Here is a 19,941-nt window from a genome sequence, read left to right as displayed (position 1 = left end):
ATGTATTTTATTTTGTTTTATTTCTAATTCGTATCGTATACAAATCTGTATCGATTATAAATCGTCTTTACTATATTATGACACAAGCATACCAACTGTGTGAATATTATGTATAAATAAGTTCTAAGGCTTTGCCATGTTCAAGGATATGTTTACTTAATGCAATCATTAAAAACATCTTATTTATACAACAAACATTATTTTGTTTTCCATAATTATCGAACGTATAAGAAGTTTGTTTTTTATTTATAACTTTAAACAAAGTAGTTAACGACTATTAAAATGTCGGTCAAACTAAATATACACAAGCTATTTATTAAAATACGCTTTTACGAATTGCTATTATAAATAGGCTAAATTGATCATAGGGCAAGAAATTATATACATATTGAAAACATGATTGTAGTACAATGACCCTTGTAATAATAATGTTCTTAAAGTTGACATACTCCACCACGACACCCGGAAGTTGTGGTATTATAAATTATTATAATAAACAACAAACACGTATAATTTCTGCAATTTCTTTCTTTTATTTTAATGCCATCGGAGAGTCTCGACACAAGGGTACCTTTTATTTATGTGGGAAAAAAAACTGACTGACTGGGACTGTGAAGCTAAAAAATATATATTCTATTCAAAATTTAATTGTGTATCAATTCTGTTAAAACAAAATAAGAAATACCGTTAATTGTATAAAATCTGTTCTCTGCCAAATAAAACTGGGACAGGCTTATATTAAATAATAAACAGGTTATTTAAAAATCCTCTTTGTATGTTTTTTTATTCGTCAGCACTTTCAGTGTGTTTTTCTGTTCATCTAACTCAATCTAGTATTTATTTGTTATTCGTGGTTAATTACTCAAATGACATCGTAAATGCAATCTCTAACAAAATTCTTAAGATTTTTTCATGTCAGTCATAAATAGATTATCAAAATCCTGGGAACCGAGTGTTAAGACACTCTGTTCTCAATAAGACATTTCCTTTACCCCACTTTCCAATCGAATTCTGAAGACATTAAATGTTGAGTGGCGCAACTCAACGCCACGGTTTGCACCATTACTAGAGCGAAGAAATGAAAATATTTAATATTTCATTTCCTCTAAAGTCTAATGGGAATCGAACCCAAAACCTGCGCCCATGCGCCACGACTGACCTCATTATCAATTACACTTAAGTTAAAGGTTAATGCCCTTTCATACAACAGCTTAATTTTGTATTGTATTAATACATTTAATTTATTACTTTTAGTTTTACTATAAATACGGAGTTAGTTAATTAACCTCAGTTACATCGATGAGGCTTCACTTTATAACAGAACTAGAATGTAGTATGTATATAGTATGTATGTATATGTTGTTTTTTCTATTGCAGCGTAGCAGAGTGCGATGAAATATCAACAATGTGTAATGAAATACTCTTGTTCATTTAATTAAAGTTAATTTTTATTAAATCATTTTTAAAATTATTAAGATTAAGTAATGGTAGTAATTTGGGTTCCTACAAGATATAATAAATTTGCTATTTGTTGCAGGTGCTCTGTCGTCAATATGGGGTAATTTTTGGAAAAGTGAAATACTGAAAACAAAAGCTGGACTTTAATTGTTTTTAATTAAAATAGAATATTAAGTAAATTGTAAATTTGGAATGTCTAAGAAAAAATCTTCAGGCATGTATTCCATGAACTATATTGGCAAGTTCTTTACGAACTTCTATGAATTTTACAATGAAATCAATAGTGCTACTTTAACTGGTGCGATCGATGTGGTGGTAGTGGAGCAGCCCGACGGAAGCTTCACGTGTTCACCTTTCCACGTTCGTTTTGGAAAACTCGGAGTTCTACGATCTCGATTCAAAGTGGTGAGTTCACATTGGATAATCTTGTTAGTAAGAAATTAAAATAATAAAAAAATACATATGTGTCGCCGTGGCGCAGTGGCACAAGCGTGTGACTAAACCCGACGGTTGTGAGTTCAATCCCCACTCGCGGGAATGAATTATTTAATATTTTTATTTTTCTCGCTCTGGTAACAATGAAAGCGTAGCATTGAGTTACGCCACTCAATACGCCATGCCTCGAGGACTCGGCGGAAAGTAGGAGACGGAGTGTCTAAACATTAGGTTCCCTCTGTCTATCATACTATATGCGAGATACAGCTGAAAAAAAAAACCAATATCATCCTTATTTTTCTATATCGATCTACTGTCGTCATTCATCAACTGATAAGAAAATTTAATACTTGACATTAGCAATGATTACTTCTTTAACAGAAGGACGTTTATCGATCTTCATACAAAAATTAGCAATTATCTAACATTCAATTGCAATATGAACCAAATACAAGCTTTTTGTGTTATTATATAATGATAGAATGAGCTTTTGATTTCCAAATTTCACGTTGGCCAACTATTAGCGTCTAAGTAGGTAACGTTATTACGTTACGTTCATATGCAAGATATTTTGTAAACAAACTCGTACCAGTATAAATACTTCCAACAAAATATCTACATAAGGTATAACTAATCATAGATATATAATATCAATGTAGATATATATTTTCAATAAAATAATTCAATTATACATATAACAAAAATAGACTGTGCTAAGTATTCAGCTGCATCATTTAATTTACAATTCACGGAATATTTAATCTTCAAGGCTGAAGGAATTATTATTTATCTATATACAAAAAAAGTAATTACGTAACGATAATATACTTGATTGCTAATCAATAATTTTGTTAACAAAATTATATCTATACAGATATTGTAAAACTGAAGAATTTAATTGAGCGCTCTGATCTCAGGAACTACTGGTTGGAATGGTTTTTTTTTTGTGTGGGATCTTATTTATTACTTGTTTCGATGTAACTCCACTGTACCTGCGGTCAACTCTTAGTTATTTCCACGTTCAGGGGACGACGACGACGTCGACGAATTTTTATATAATATGAATTATTGATTCGAGAACCAGACCCAGAAGTTTCGTGTTAAGTGACAGGCCTTCACATTAGATTTTGCTTTTAAAATTCCTTCGCGAATACCGGTTCGTGTCTTGTTATGTAAATAGTTAAGCACCTAGTGTCTGCCATATTTTTTTCGTAGATTTTTTTTTTATACAAATAAAAACAAGCTGATATTACAATGAAATTATTTGCGTTCCAATTATAAAAATTAAATAAAAGATATAATAAATAAGAAATTTTTTATTCAATGTCAGTGTCGTATGAGGTATAAAAGTACACTTCATTTTATATTCCATTATTTATGTTTATAATTTAAGTTTAATACAGTAAACAATTAAGTAGAAGGAATTATGTTTTATTTTTTTGCAAATAACTTATTTTACATACTAACTTACGATATTTTATTCAATGATTACAATTATTATCGATATGACGCTAAAAATAATTAATTCTGTTGTCATAGTATGATTTTCACGCAATATTTCGTAAATGAGTCACCCAGTACATGTTTGTGCATTTGTTAAACTAATGTTTGCAATATACGGTTTGCTATAACTAGAGGCACGTTTTCATTTCGCGGTCACTACGATTTGTTTTATTGATGCTCTCAGCGTGTGTCTAGAATGTTCTATAAAAAAACGTGCTTGTAATTCTTTAATCAACTAGAACTAGATCCATTTAGTTTACACGAATTACTTACTATTCCTTCAAAAATAACGTTTATATAAAAGAAATATAATTAATTGTTTCGAATATTTAAATAGATAAGAGGAATTATTTTGTTAATGGATGAGCTGGTTAGCTCTGATTAGTGTATTGCCAAAACTAGGTAGGAAATCTGCGACGAATCCACAATGAGAATTGGAACTCTGCCAATATGGATTATAATTCTCAACACAAGAATTATATGAAAAAATTGGCACAAATATTTTGTCTTCGTGAGGTCACTTGTTATTTCTGTGAGAGACGGTTAAATTAATCTGCGTGTGTGAGGGTTTTATTTCTCAAATGAGTATTTGTTTTTTATAGCATCTCACATTTGGCAGGGTAGGTAGAGGGGGGAACTTACTGTTAAGAAACTCCGTTCTCCACTTTGCGCTTAATTTTCAAAACGTGAGTGACGGTACTCAACGCATCGTTTTGCCTACTTACCAGAGAGAGGAAATGAAAATAGTAATTAATTCATTTCCTCAAATAGTGATCGAACCAACAACCGTCGCGTTCACAGTCACACTTGTGCCACTGCGCTGGGACAGCCTCAAATTTTGTTAATTTTTATTTGTAAATAGTATTTGTAATGTATTATTTTAAAAAATTAGCTTCACGCTGTATCCCGCATATCCCGCATAGGCAGAGGGAACCTAGTGTTAAGACACTCCGTTCCCCCCACTTTAATGTATTATTAAAGTACAGATATTTCGTATCGTAATTTTTTAAATACATATTAATTGTACGTAAACATTACAATTACATTTAGAGAGTGGCATTGTGTTCAGCTGATTTGTTCTTTAGGTAAAAACTACGAAACGGAATGATATCTCTATTTCATTTGAAAAAGTAATGTAAACGCTGGTTTTTGTTGGTAAACGAAACTATTATGAAAAAAATATTTTTTTCATAAATATTATTTATAAAATAAAGATTTTACGATAATATTTAATTTGCAAATATTAAACTTATGCACATAACTACAATAAGGAAAATCCGCTTACTTTAAATATTATACTGAGAGAGATAACTGAAAACTTAAAATGAGTAGATGAATTACCATTATAAATTAAAGTAAACGTAAAAAAGATTTAAAATTCAATGTTACCCTATTTATTCGTAGGTTGATTTAGAGCTTAATGGGGAACCATTGAACATTCACATGAAACTGGGTGAGTCTGGTGAAGCTTTCTTTGTGGAGGAAGTTGGAGAAGATGAAGCGGAGTGCTCGGCACATTTAGCCACGTCACCCATACCCGCGTCGCGGCTCGACGATCTTTATGAGCCGCGTCGTCGCAACTCATTATCCGCTGTTGAACCCGACCATGGCCAAGCGTCGGACTACACCAAAAGAAGGTGACTTTTACTGTAAATTGCTAGTTTAGTAATTATACATTTTTATTGTTAGTGTAAATAAAAATATATAATTATTCTATCTGTGTCATAATTGCACAATACTGCCTGGAACTTTTTAGAATACGCTTTAAATTATGTACATTGCGGTAATTTTTGGATTTTTCCACGTAAAATGTATGGATAAATTTCATTGACATAATTTTAGCAACAAAGCCTAAATGATTGAAGCTTGAAGATGATTGTATATTTATACAGTTGCACAGGATAATTAAATAACGTATGAGATGTAGCAAAATCCAGCGTATATAATTAACACGATTATTGCTATGTTGGCAACATTGTGCATCATACATAAATCCATTGGAAAGAAACATTGTTAGAGGTTCAATTTTATAGTATTAAATACTGTTAGATTAATTCACAATAAATATCTTCACAGGTACACAGCTGACGGGAAGTCGATGCAAAAACCCGATCTAAGTAAACTTACAAAAAATAACCCAAAAGATGATAAGAAAGTTGCCGACGATCATGAAAACGAGGCTTTGTTTGAGATGGATGGTCTCAACGAAGGTTCGGACTGGACCGATTCTATGCCAAAGACGTTTGCGGCGACGCAACTTGGGGCCGCTGGAAGTGAAGCCAACCAAACAGTGCAGAAAATAAGTGAACACAATGATTTCCGGCCTATCGACGCGGCGCCCAACCAGGAGGAGGTTAAGCCGAATGGCAACGGCAAGAAAAAGAAGAAGACGAGGAAAGTTAGCTCAAAGAAGAAGCACCAAAGAAAATCTTCGACTAGTTCGATTTCTAGTCAATCTGATCTCACTAGCTCTGAGCAACGAACTCAGCCGGCAGCTATTAGCAATGCGGACATCAATTTCTTTAGTGACACGGAAGTTACAACTGGCAACCTTAGGTAAGATCATTTAATATTTAGATAAAGTATATAAATATTAAATGCCCCAGTCAATAGTTCAAATTTATAGAAATTTAATCTTTAAATTGTTATACTTCTTATAATGATTAAACTGCTTGAGGAATAGCATTTAAATTATTACAAAAGAACCCAAGAGATATAAAATACGTGCGATAGGATAAAGTGTATAAGTTCCAGTTCTTAACTAATATTTTGGGTTAGTAAACCATATTGGCACATGACAATGACGTTGCCCTTACAGCGAAGAGATGTCGAACATGAAGCTGAGCGGTGAGAACCGCATCCCGCTGGCACTGTCGGACACCGCGTTCGAGGTGCACGCCGCCTCCAGGCACTCGTAAACAAACATTGCTCATATATTACCGTTGGCTCGCTATGTATTCCGTTTGATATGTAGTTCATTCCACTTATCACGCAAATAGCTCCGAACTTCCGATCCACTTCACGTATCTGTAGTTGCTGTTGTTTGTTGTTTATGCACTGACGGCACTGAACCTTTTCGTCTTGCTTTTCTTCCAATGTAATAGTAATAAATTATAGAGAAATATGTTTTTTTTATATGTGGAAGTAAATTGGTGTTATTTATTAGTGTACAGTTCTGTATCTTGCTTTTTTAATTTTTATAATTGCTTCTTACGTTGTTAATTAAAAGAAATCGTAACAATGCTGTAGACTTCGTATACGTTTTGCACACTTGTAGTTAGACTAATTAATTCGATGTAAATATTTTTCCTCATAGCTCTCTTAGAATTTGTATATATATAAAGTTACGAGAAATATTAACGTAATATATCTGTGTAGAAATTTTTATGACATATATTGTTCCTTAGACAGCACAGTAAATAACAAAAATGCCTAGCAAAAAAATTGGTAAAAGAACATTTATGGTTTGTAGTAGGTATTGACCTAAGAATAATTTTAATATGACAACGATGACGTTTGTTATTTATAGTTACGCCATATATGTACTGCTATTATGTTGTATGCCTATTTATATTTTCACAATCGGAAGGTTAGAATATCGATTTCCAAAGCATGGATTTAAGATAAGTTGTGTTCTTCAATTTAATATGTTATCAGATACAAGTCCAGTTTACATTTCATTTTCAAGAGTTTTTCAAAAGTCGCCGTTTTTACTATTGTTGTATGAGTCGTATGTAGTCCAACGTGCCGCGTTATATACAACTTTAATTAAATGCATAAAAAGACTGTAAATACACTATTGTATATACGTTTAAATAGATAAAAGTAATATTTGCTATGACCTATGAGTCATGAGAAAATAAAATTTAATAAAGACTGTGGTGACTATTACCGAGTTCTAGTCATTTGTCTATAACGTGCGATATTAAATGTTATTAAAATGATAGACGTGTGTGTCACGAGTGGCACGTCTTAATTGTATTGTGCTATATACTTGTGCCTTCTTTTATATGATAAGCCAGCGAGCTTAGTAAAAAATAAATATTTTATTTTGTTTATTTGATAATAAAAAATAATAACTCGAAAGTTATACTTTGTGAAATAGCTTGTCTTGTGGTCTTATACGTACCTACATATTTAATCTGAATAATAGCGTATACTTATTTAAAATATTATATTTTTTAAATAAAAAATTTAGTTTCATTTAAAATATTTAATAATCGCGAAAATTAAACGTCTTATTACCATAATATAAGTTTAACGACTTTTTTTATGAATCTTGTAATTAGTTTTGTTATGGTATATTATATATGGTAATTCTAGCTTTAGCTTACGTTATTTATTTTAAAACCAAAACACTAAAAGTTGTATGTAATAAAACTGTAGCGTTATATTTTTCGTATTCTACTTGCGATGAGGTTTATTTTAAACACTAGAGAAACAAAAGCCGGGTTTTTGTGCGGGAAAACGGCGTTGGCAGTTACCTATTGAGGAAAACGGAAGTTTTTAAGGATATTCTGTTACTACACAAAGACTATTGCATAGATAAAATCATTCATTGTTCAATGGAAATATTGCCATTCATTATACCTATTACACCAAATATATCCGAAGCCTCACGACTTTCTATAAATTTTGTGAAGAATTTGTATTTCTTATTTTTTTTAAATATTAAATCTTACCGTTCCAATATTATTCAATGTATTTTATATATTTTTAACACCTACGTAATAATCGTTGCTTAACTGGTCGATTATAAACCATAGTAACAGATAAGCGTTTTGTCCTGAAATATACAAATACGGCGACAGCCAATATACTTATTTTATATGTTATAATATATTCAAGCTAGCTTTAATTTGTGTATAATATGAACAACTATAAAAAAAGATACAAAAGTGATTTAATAATGTACATTATTTACATGTAGCAAGGGATCCCACCACGGGACCCCAGTGCAGTCTGATACGGAAGTGGAACTGGCGCGGGCTGCTACTGATGACAAGTCATCACAATCATGGCGATGGGGGGAACTCCCCGAGCCACCGGTACGAGGGACGACGACTATCGAATCCCCGGACACTCCCGAATCCCCGGCTTCCCCAAACGAACCCGCTTCCCCGACGGAACCATTAAGCTCTGATGAAGAGAGAACGGAAAGAAGAGGTGTCCTCAGTGGCATGTTCCGCTTCATGTCCAATAGAGAGCCGACAGACAACGCGCCTGAAGGTGTCTATCTGGACGACTTGGATCGCGGTCAAGTCGATCCGGACTTGTACTTCCCGAAACATCACGCCGAGAAGTATCGTACCGGTTAGTACTTTATGTTATAAGTATTCATTATGAGATTTGCAAACTTTTTTAGCCTTTTTTGATTAGAACTATTAAATTTGTTGTAAAATTATTATGGTACATAATGAGAGTTAATTACAGTACAGTAGATCGTCGTTTATTAGGTGTAGGTATGTTTGGATAATTGAAGTATACATATTTCAGCTGTACATGTACATCAGTAAGAAAATGAAAATCTTCTTTGAATTATGTCTGATGACAAATACGAACTAAACATGTCTTATAACAAATGTACATATGTGTCTCGATATAAAGGCCGCAGGAGTGGAACGAGCGTAGTGGTTTGGATAAGTGTCCGTTCCGTTGACTGGCGTTCGGATAATCGACCCCGTATTGTATTTACAATAAGATTCCGAGATTTTCTATTCGTGTAGTTAACATTTTCAAATAATTTGTCCAGTGAGTGGCAGTGCGATGGCCGTTGGGCCAACAGAGGAGGAGTACGAGTCGGGCAACGGGCCCTCTCTACCGCAATCGCCTGCCTCGCCCGCGTCGCCTTCCACGCCGCACTGCCTGGAACCGCCCGCCTTAGACTCTGATGACGATGAGAAGTTACTTGCCAAGTAAGGACTTTCATATATTTTTAATATGATATCTTGACATTCCTTTTAAAATTTATATTTTTGTTCTTTAGCAAGTACCGTGTTACAACGTTATGTTTATTTTTATCTTCACTTATAAATTTAATTTTGTTTTGTAATTGCCATTTTTTAAACGTCATAGTTGACCTGTTTTGGTTCGTTGAGGCTATAATTGGTCACAAAACATGTTTGTGTAGATTTTCCTTATAAATCATTAAAAAACAATTGTAAATCACGTTATGATATAATACAATACCACGTAATATTATTTTATTCGTAATAACATGATATAAATTCGTCAACAGAGGACAGGTGACGATAATGGAGCGCGAAGGCGCCGTTTCGCGGACACTCAGTTACGCAGAGTTTTGCGAGCGGCTGTCAATGTCGGGGGGTGTTGGAGGCGTGGGGGGTATTGGGGGTGCGGGAGGTGTCGGGGGTGCGACGCGCCTGGAGGTGCGGCTGGGCTCTAGAATATTGCCGTGGCGTAGTGCCGCGCCACTACTGCTCTCTCTGCTTGCGTACCGTCGCCCGTTACCCAGTGTAAGATAATGCTTAATTTTTTTTAATGCACGTTTTATTCCACATATAGCAGGGTGGACATGAGGAAACCTATTATTAAGACACTCAGTTCCCCACTTTCGATTTGTGTGTTGAGCGACGTAGGTCAACCGCACGCTTTGTTGTGTTACCAGAGCGAGGAAATGAAAATAATTAATTCCAAGGGAGCATCAAACTCACAACTGTCAAATTTACAGTCATACGCTGTTCCACTGTGCTTCGACCACCTCTATTATATTATAGTTTAATAAATATTTGTAATGTTATTTTGTTATTTTATAAATACAGCGCATTCTCGAAGAGTTAGAGAAAGGTGATAAAGAAGAGAGAGCGAGTGGAACGGACGAAGCGAAACCGCGCTCGTACTCGAGATATGCATTCTGGTCGTGGCGACGATCCAATCAGGACAAAGGGTAATTACTATTTTATTATTGTTATACTAGCGAGCGGATTGCGGCTTCGCCCGCATAAATTTATAGCCTAATTATACAAAATCTTTATATACAATGTAAATTAAGTAGTTTTTGTGTGTAAGTGGGACAAACATACTTCCTCACAAACTTTCTTATTTATAATATAGGATAATAGGATTTTAGAAAAAAATCTTCGTAAGCGCAGTTGGGTAAAGTCTAGTCTGACTTTCTCCAATAGCTGCATGTGTTTTGGGAAAATTAAGTATAGGGCATAATAAGTAGAAAATAAGTGTAGAGATTGGTATCAAGTAGGTTTGATATATTAAAACCTATCAGTAATGGTTAGTCTAATAAAGTAACTATATCTACAAGTACCTACACCTACAAAAGCAGGACATCAGATAATCTTTAAAAATACGTAAAAATCGAATTAAAGCATGGATAATTCCATACTTATGTTAGTCATTATAATAACTATTTAATGGCAAGATATAATAATGTAGTACCTACGTCACTTTAGCATATCATAAAGTCCAAAGGGCGACCAGACAAGAGACTATTTTATTATTATAAAATTACCTGAAGGCCGTCGTGGCGCAGTTGCTCAGCGTCTGGCTGTAAACGCGACGGTTTTGGGTTGCATATCCAATCAGAGGATTGAATTACTACATTCACTTCTTCCCTCTGGTAAGAAAATAGAGCGGGGCATTGAGTTAAACTCGCAATATCTTGGAAGTTGGTCGAAAATTAGGGAAAAAGTGTGTTCTCACTTGCCACTTTTGTCTATCCTATTATATGGGGGATACGGCGGGAAGATAAAAAGAATAAGAGTACCTAATTAGCCGTGCATGCCAATATATTTGGCCAAAACGGAAACGTCCAAGTTGAAAGCTTGGCAACTGATTTGTTACTATATACTTCATCATAATATTATAGTAGTATTGTTAAAAGTAAAAACCAAGTAATTGTTGTTTGTTTAGGTATACTCGTGTTATACTAAAAATGGACAATAAATAATGTACCATAATATATTAGTATATAATAAAAATTACTTTATATTATACACTCATACTAATATAATATAAATGATAGATGAATAAAATTGCAATTTTTGTTAAAGACACTAAGCAATCTGTAATCGTTAGTCAATGACTACGATATTATAATATTATAATATAATATGTTATAAGCGTCGAGACACGAGCTGTTGTCGCCATTTTGTATTATGTACATCATTATTTATACATAAAATAACCCAATGCTTTGATTTGTCACATATTATGTTTATCGGAACTCGATGAAATATATCACAAAGCTATTTATAATTAATGGACTTTGGGCGATATGAGTAATATTTCAAAAATTTATTACATAGCCATACATTACATAGCGATCTGATTATATAAATGTAATAAACATGTAGATGCCCGTCATGGCACAAGCGTGCAACTATGAACGCGACGTTTGTGGGTTCAATTCCCACTCGGTAGAATGAAATATTATACATTTTCTTTTTCGTTTTTTTCGCTCTGGTAACTAGGCGTTGAGTTTCACAACTCAACATAGAATGCCTCCAAATTCAACAGAAAGTGGAGAGGGGTGTCTTAGTCGAGAATGCAGTCTCTTAATACTGGGTTCCCTCTTCCTACACTGCTATATACGAAATACAGCGTAAAGCTAAAAATGACATTAAATAATACTTTACATTAATCAATTCTTATATACTTACTTACAAACTATGACTCTTACAACAACAATAAATAATTATTATATTCATTCAAAGATATTAAAAGATATAATAACCTGAGCTAGGTACCTGTATTTCAAAGTGATGGAAATATCCGAGATGACTTGTCATATGCCGCGTCACTCATTAGGAGTGTTGCCAACACCTGGCTTAATATGATATAAACGGACGCCGTCCAAATTTTACACAAGAAAATTTGGAACAGAGACAATATCCCAATTTGGATGTCTGATATAAAAAAAATATAAGAGTCTAAAATCACAATTTGAACTCACGGATACCGATATATTTCATAGAAAAAAAAATACAAGTACAGTTGTACTTTTTTTTATCACGATAACAAAAAATACCGATTCATTTATCTTACCGCAACTATTAAGTTAACAATGATAATTAACTATATAAAAAGCTATATAAATTTAAAATACATGTTATTTACCACAATTATTTCTATAAAATAGATCAGAATCACAAACAAAGGATGAAGAATTAAAGGATTCAAACGTGTTACACGTTGATAATAAACCAATAAAATCCGAATCTACTGACGAAGACCAAGTGGACCATTGGATTGAAGAAAAAGTTGAGACGCCCAAAGAAGTGAAGATTGTAGAGGAAGCCATCAAGCCAGAGGAAGTGGTGCCAAGACAACCTACGCCACCAATGCCAACTCGTAAGTATAGCAAAAAATTACTTCTCCTTTTTTATTTATATTATACACAATTATTTAAATAAAATACACTATATACAATAATATTTTTTTTTACCTAAAATTTGTAACTTATCTAAATATACATGTATATAAAATATATTTACTTAAGAGATTGATTTCATTGTTTGTTTCACCCACAATTTATAATCTTATTATTAGACACGGGAAATTATTATGACATTTCCAAAGAATATTTTAAAAGAATTAACAGTAAAAAGAAGTAATAAATTGCAGTTTTAACTTGACTTTATTTTTATATTCAATTGTAGCTGTATGTGTGAGCCTTGGAGAAACAAAGAAATATATTTTAAAATAAAATAAATTTTAAATTCTATACAATACACAATAACTTCGTACGATTTTATATGTTTTTGTTTCTGCTATTAAATTACTATTATGACATTATAATTATTTTTAGTTAGTGAATTATTTTTTATCTAGCTTAGATTTGGTCTTTAAATTTTACCTGATTAGCATAGAATAAGTACTAATATACTAGACACTGTACATTATAACTAAAAGAGAGTCTGTAGAGACGACTAACTATTATTAAACCGATATAATTACATACATTTTAACTGATGAAATGATGACTAGTCTCTTTCTTTCTTTAATGTATGTAATATTCATTCCTTTTTATTTTAGCTCATGTCTCAAGCCAGCATGAACAAAGTTCATCAGAATCAGACCAAGAAGGTCAAGAGCAGTCCTCTCGTCGACAGTCGTCTTTCCGTAAGACGTTGCGACTTTCCTCCGAACAAATTGTAAGTAAAAGTTCGAAATAGTATTTTTTTATACTCAAGATTCTAATTCTAATCTTGAAAATATATTTTTTTAGTATTTACTGTATACGCAACGATTGTGGGTTTGAATCCCACTTGAGAGAATGAACTATTTTCATTTCCTCGTTGTGGCGAAACTCAACACATAATTATTTTATCATTAGGTGTCCTCTGCCTACAAAAGATAGAACAGATATTACACAAATAGAATTAAGTTGATATATCTAATACAAATAGAATAACGCTAATTGTGAAATACAGAAACAGCTGAATCTGCGCGAGGGCATGAACGAGATGGTGTTCAGCGTGACCACGGCGTATCAGGGCACAACGCGCTGCAAGTGCAACGTGTTCCGCTGGCGGCACGACGACAAGGTGGTCATCTCCGACATCGACGGCACCATCACCAAGTGAGCACTGCCAAACTTTGTTTTGTCAGCTTCACGCTGTTTACGCACATAGCAGGGTAGGCAGAGGGAACCTAGTGTTAAGACACTTCGTCCCCCATTTTTCGCCGAAATCTGGAGGCATTGCGTGTTGAGTGGCGGAAGTCAACGTCGCGACTTGAATACCACGGCGGAGAAACGGAAATATAAATTTAAATAAATATTTCATTTCCTCGAGTAGGGATCGAACCCACAACCAATTGCGGTTACAGTCATACACTTATCATATATTTAAAAAATTATAATATATATTATTCAATTTTAAGTGCACGATTATAGAATATTGATTTTTATCTAATATGTAATAAACTAATGAAGAATGAACTTTATACAATTATCTTCGCAATAAAATATTTATGATAATGATAATCGTATCAAAATCAGTCACATGATTTTTATAACTATATTGCAAAAGAACTGTTCTATATTTTAGTTTCATATTTTGAAGAATAATTAGGTATATCTAATGTTTCCAAAAAGCGGACGAAAGTAGGGAAATGAGTGTCTTATTCTCCGTGAGCGGGATACAGCGTGAAGCTGAAAAAAAAATTAAAACATTAAGTTTTTGTCAAAGTAACGGGTTAAAAATTATGTAAATATATTAAGGAATCAGACAATTGTTGCTTATTTTGAGAACGCAGTTTTTTTATAGGTATCTACTATCTACATTTACACAAGACATTAGCTTACATACGTCACAAATTTCCTGTTTATATAATATATAATATGAGGCGATTCAAATTAAATTAACAAACTGTTATCACGTATCGCATATCTATCTACAAACAAAGTAAGATTTTATTTAACCTATAAACGGATTGACGTCATTAATTTTATATAAAATTCTTTTATTGTACTATACTTTGGATTATACAATTAATTATATATGTTAATTTTCTTTTGCGTTTTCTTCTGTTAATTTTAACGTGTTCTGAGATATATGTTTTTTAATAATCTACAAATAATATTTTATTTATTACTGGTTACAATTACAAATATACACACACTATACATATTATAGTGTATTAATAACTAAGTCCATAATAAATGAAATAATAATAATAATAATTTTCGCTAATAATGGTGGTTTCCGGCGGAAAGTGTCGAAGGTTGGACGGTGTGTGGGGAACGGAGTGTCTAAACACTAAGTTTCCTCTACCTCCTCTGCTGTATGCGAAATATATAAAACCATTTATAATATATGTAATATTATCACATCAGATCGGACGTGCTGGGACATATATTCCCGCTGGTGGGGAAGGACTGGGCGCAGTCGGGCGTCGCGCAACTGTTCACCAAAATAAAGAACAATGGATATCAACTACTTTACTTATCTGCGAGAGCGATCGGACAAGCCAAAGTGAGTACTGTGAATGTGTTATAGTTTTTTGTTTATTATAATGCTTTTTACACTATAGGTTATTAATAATGTATTATAATAATTTGTATCATTATATAGCTATTAGTGTGATATCAACATATTATTTTTCAATTTGGCTGATTATTTCAATTTAAGCTTTAAGAAAAATTCAATGTTACTAAGGTATATTTTTTTGTAAAAGTACTTAAACTATAGATAGATACTAGAGATGGGCGTTATCGTTTTTTTCCGTTAACGGTTATGAAACCGATATATGGTTTTCGTATCGATATCAAAAACGGTTTTCAGATATCGTTTTTTTTTTTCGACTTGTCAATAAGCGCAATCATAAGTATAAAATTATAATATAATAATAAATATATTTAATTAGTATTACATAAAAAATGCTTTATAAACTATAAACATAAGTTAAAAAATATTTAGTAATTAAATTGAAATAATGTTAAAATATAAAATCAAATTTTAAATCCAAATTTCAACCTTATTCATTTATTTAGAAGTTCGATTTCATAACGAAGAACTAGTAACTAACTAAGAAAACCGCCAAAACATGAATCTGCTAGTTAGTTAGCTATCGGATATTCGCTTCATTTCTTTTACACCCGTGAAGAATATACGGATAGAAAGAGAGGTAGCGAATATCAGTTCATCAGATATTCGCCTTATCTCATTTACGCCCGTTCGGAATACATTACTTAGAAAGAGAGGAAGTTAGTTTCGATATAAAATCGTTTGACGTTTCAGAAGTTTTGCGTTATTACGGTTTTGTTCAGATCACAGCTATGTTGAGTTTTAAGTTTCTGTAATAACGGTTTTCTAAAAACATGTATCGATACGCTATGTTTTCCTTAACATAACGGTTTTAAGTTACGTTTTGATATATCGAACTCATCCCTAATAGATACATATACCTATATGGCATATTTTTTGAAAATAATGTCATTCTTCCTCCTGGCATTAATCCCGGCTATTGCCAGGGTCTGCCCTCCTACTCAACCTACTCCACTTTGCACGGTCTTTTGCGTCCTCGGTGGTTAGACCATTGGCTCTCATGTCCTGCATCACGACATCCAGCCAGCGCTTCCTTGGGCGTCCAGGAGGTCTCACTCCAGGAACTGATATAGCAAGGCACTTGCAACCGACATAGTTCTTAGGTCGGCGCGTAACGTGGCCAAACCATCTCAGACGACGCTCTTGGAGCTTATCCGCTACGTCACGGACCCCAAGACTACCTCGAATGAATGTGTTGCGTATGCGGTCAGACCGCGTTACGCCGCACATCCACCTCAGCATCTTCATTTCCGTGACGTGAAGCTCCTGAGTGTGCCGAGATAGTGCCGGCCAACATTCGCTGCCGTATAAAAGAACCGGTCGGATGATGCTCTTGTATATCAGCCCCTTGAGTTTGGGCGGTATTCTGCGGTCGCAGACCACACCAGAGACCTCCCGCCATTTGGCCCAGGCAGCGCTTATCCGCCCTTGGACATCGTGATCGATGCCTCCAGACTCGTGCATAACGGATCCAAGGTACCTGAACTTCTCCGACTTAACGGCTGGCTCAGGACCTATAAGGATCGTGCTCGAGTCCCGGCTCCCGCAGGCCATGTACTCTGTCTTCGACACATTTAGTTTAAGACCGCCGTTCTCAAGCGTACCCTTCCAGAGGTTCACTTTACGCTCCAGCGTCAGTCGGTTCTCGGCAATGAGTGCTATGTCATCGGCATACATCATCAGCCATGGAGGCTGGTCCTGGATGTGAGCTGAGACAATATCGAGCACTACATTGAATAAGAACGGACTAAGAGCCGAGCCCTGGTGAACCCCCACTGTAATCGGGAAGGGTCTAGTGTCGCCAACAGCAGTCCTAACCATAGAAGCGGTATCGTGGTACATGTCTCTGATAATCTCAATATAGGCCTCAGGGATCCCTTTGGATCGCAATGCCCACCAGATACACTGACGAGGCACACAGTCAAAGGCCTTCTGCAGATCTAAAAAGGCCACATGCAGAGCTCTCCTTTTTTCCCTGTATGCCTCCATCAAAGTTCTGAGGGCGAAAATGGCGTCCATGGTGCCCGATCCTGGCTGAAATCCATATTGAGACTCAGAGATAGTACACTCTCGGCGGAGCCTGAGGTCGATCATGCGCTCGAAGAGCTTCATGGTATGACTCATAAGCTTAATGCCCCTATAACTACCACAATCTTGAACACTGCCCCTTCCTTTGTAAATAGGGGTAATGAAGCTAAGCCTCCACTGATGCGGCATCTTACCAGTGTTCAAGATATGGTTAAAAAGGTCAGTAAGCATGAGCACACCAAGAGAGCCCAACGATTTCCACGCTTCGATCGGAATGTCGTCAGGTCCCACCGCTTTTCCGTTCTTCATGCGTCGAAGGCAATTACGTGTTTCGTCAAGGGTTATTGGGGCAATAAGTCCGAGGTTAGGCGGTGGGTCGTGATGAAGACTGCATGGGTGCTGAGTATTCAGCAACTCCTGGAAGTAGCTTCTCCACCTCTCCTTCACAGAGGCATGACTACAGAGCAGCGTGCCCTGGGAATCTTTGACGCAAAGACATTTTGCGATATCTTGCGTCACTTTATCCCGGGAACGTGCCAGTTTGTAAATGAGCTTCTGCCCCTCCACAGTTTCAAGTTTATCATACAATGGTGACAAACTTTCACTGCGGGCTCTGGCTACAGCTCTTTTACAGGCACGTTTAGCTACTGTGTACTCCAGTCTGTCTTCAGGAGAGTTGGATTCTTGCCACTTCTTAAAGGCAGCCTTCTTTTCACGAGTCACCTCCTGCACCTCGTCATTCCACCACCATGTCTCCTTGTCGATGACACGTCCTCCCCTAGAAAGGCCAAGAACTCGCCTGCCTGCCGCAATGATTGCCGACTGAGCCCGATCCCAAGCATCCTGAGCAGTCTCGGTGTTAGTCGAAATATCGTGACTTTTCACCTCTGCCAGGAAGTCGGTCTGCATCGGTCCATTCAGCAACCACCACTTGATCCGAGGCCTACGTTTCTCGGCTACTTTCTTCTTCGGAGTGACGTTAAAGTCCATGACAAGAAGACGATGTTGGGCCGTTAGGCTTTCGCCTGGAATGACCTTACAGTTAGTTACCCTGCCCATATGACACCGTCTGGTCAACAAGTAGTCAATTTGAGTTGAGTGGGACCCGCTCTTATACGTGATAAGGTGCTGAGAATTCTTTTGGAAGAACGTATTCACGACGGCCAGATCAGACGCAATACAGGTTCTCAGAATGTTTTCTCCCTCTGCATTGCGAAGACCGTGCCCAAAACCCCCGTGAACACGTTCATACGGCTCAGCAGCCTTACCGACGTGCCCGTTCAAATCCCCCCCAACTAAGACCACTTCGGTAGACGGCACAGCAAGTAGCACCCCTTCATACTGCTCCCAGAATGTCTCCTTTTCGGCCGCGCTACATCCCGCCTGGGGAGCATAGGCACTGATTAAGTTTGTGATAACGCCCTCAATCAGTACCCTCACTCGCATCAAGCGGTCGGAGCGACGGTCAACTTCAAGGAGCCCATTCTGAAGCTCTTCAGAAAGCACTACCGCTACACCGTTTCTACCCGAAGGTGACCCAGTGTATATAAGCCGGTAACCCTGTCCGATGTTACGGGACTTATTACCCTTCCAGCGAGTTTCCTGGAGGAAAGCACACTGGACCCGACGTCTCATGAGTACATCTGCGAGTTCCCTGCATCGTCCGGTTAGAGAGCCAATATTCCACGTTGCAAAGCGGAGTTTTCGTCTGGGTACTTGCGTCTTTAACCGTGCCCGTACTTGACACGGTAGCCCTTGCCCACTTGTCGCAGGTGTAGGGCGATGTGCCTGCGCGTCGTTATGCGGCGACGCCCTAGCCGTACCCAGTCTGTTGTTGGTCCGTTCCATATTGTGGCTGTTTGTGGTTTTCCTGGAGCGACTGCCGTCTGACCTCCAAAACCCCCTTTGTGGGGAAAAACCGAGGGGAGAGGAAAATAGAGGGGGGTAGGATAGGTATAGGAGGGAGCTGGAGAAAGGAGGAGGAGAGGGGGGGGGGGGACACCATTCTTACGGACTGGATGAGGATATAAGAGTGGCGGCTCGAGGATCCGGGGTCGCGTACCCGTATGCCCACAAACCAATATCGGACAGGTATTAGTCTGGACACCCTCTGGATGGGAATGTCATTCTAATATCAAAACAATTTTATCAAATAATAATTACATCATATAAGGAAATGTACGTTTTTGTTTGTAAACTTAACTGTAAAATACTCCGTCATTGATAGCAATGACGTTTGTCTTGTCACGCACGTCGCGTAATTATTGTGAAAACATCATGCCATAATTAAATATAATCGGTTTTTTTTATAAATACAGAGGAAATGTTATCAATTACTGATAATATTGTAGTTAAAAGTTACGCAACATGTTTGCGAGTGTACTAATGTACTTTATCGTCTCTTGTATGACTTATTTGGCGTTATACGCAGAAATGATGTAACAATGTAGAGTCTACTCAGTTCAGTTTTCAAAATTATATTGTGTGTTGG

At 35.9% G+C, this 19,941-nt stretch overlaps 1 protein-coding gene across 5 annotated transcripts in view; it reads left to right on the top strand.

The window, feature by feature from the left end:
- The window catches only part of Lpin (phosphatidate phosphatase LPIN), a 37,193-nt gene that overhangs the window by 10,586 nt on the left and 6,666 nt on the right, over window positions 1-19,941 (top strand). For 3 of the 5 annotated variants that reach the window (XR_014878318.1, XM_085191225.1, XM_085191226.1), the window contains exons 2-13: window positions 1,538-1,863; window positions 4,801-5,033; window positions 5,473-5,952; window positions 6,215-6,310; window positions 8,327-8,709; window positions 9,149-9,311; window positions 9,635-9,872; window positions 10,179-10,303; window positions 12,512-12,723; window positions 13,408-13,526; window positions 13,806-13,954; window positions 15,212-15,350. Coding sequence is in view for 3 of the 5 variants with exons in the window: in XM_085191225.1 (XP_085047351.1) it covers window positions 1,651-1,863; window positions 4,801-5,033; window positions 5,473-5,952; window positions 6,215-6,310; window positions 8,327-8,709; window positions 9,149-9,311; window positions 9,635-9,872; window positions 10,179-10,303; window positions 12,512-12,723; window positions 13,408-13,526; window positions 13,806-13,954; window positions 15,212-15,350 (2,550 nt within the window). In the remaining 2 variants the exon portion in view is untranslated. The remainder of the gene's footprint in view (window positions 1-1,537; window positions 1,864-4,800; window positions 5,034-5,472; window positions 5,953-6,214; window positions 6,311-8,326; window positions 8,710-9,148; window positions 9,312-9,634; window positions 9,873-10,178; window positions 10,304-12,511; window positions 12,724-13,407; window positions 13,527-13,805; window positions 13,955-15,211; window positions 15,351-19,941) is intronic. The other 2 variants (XR_014878319.1, XM_085191227.1) reach the window with 1 other exon arrangement.

The sequence above is a fragment of the Heliconius melpomene genome, chromosome 10, assembly GCF_056956725.1.
Source record: "Heliconius melpomene rosina isolate 202511_hmr_F chromosome 10, ASM5695672v1, whole genome shotgun sequence".
Lineage (NCBI taxonomy): Eukaryota > Metazoa > Arthropoda > Insecta > Lepidoptera > Nymphalidae > Heliconius > Heliconius melpomene.
This window is presented reverse-complemented; position numbering and strand designations above follow the sequence as displayed.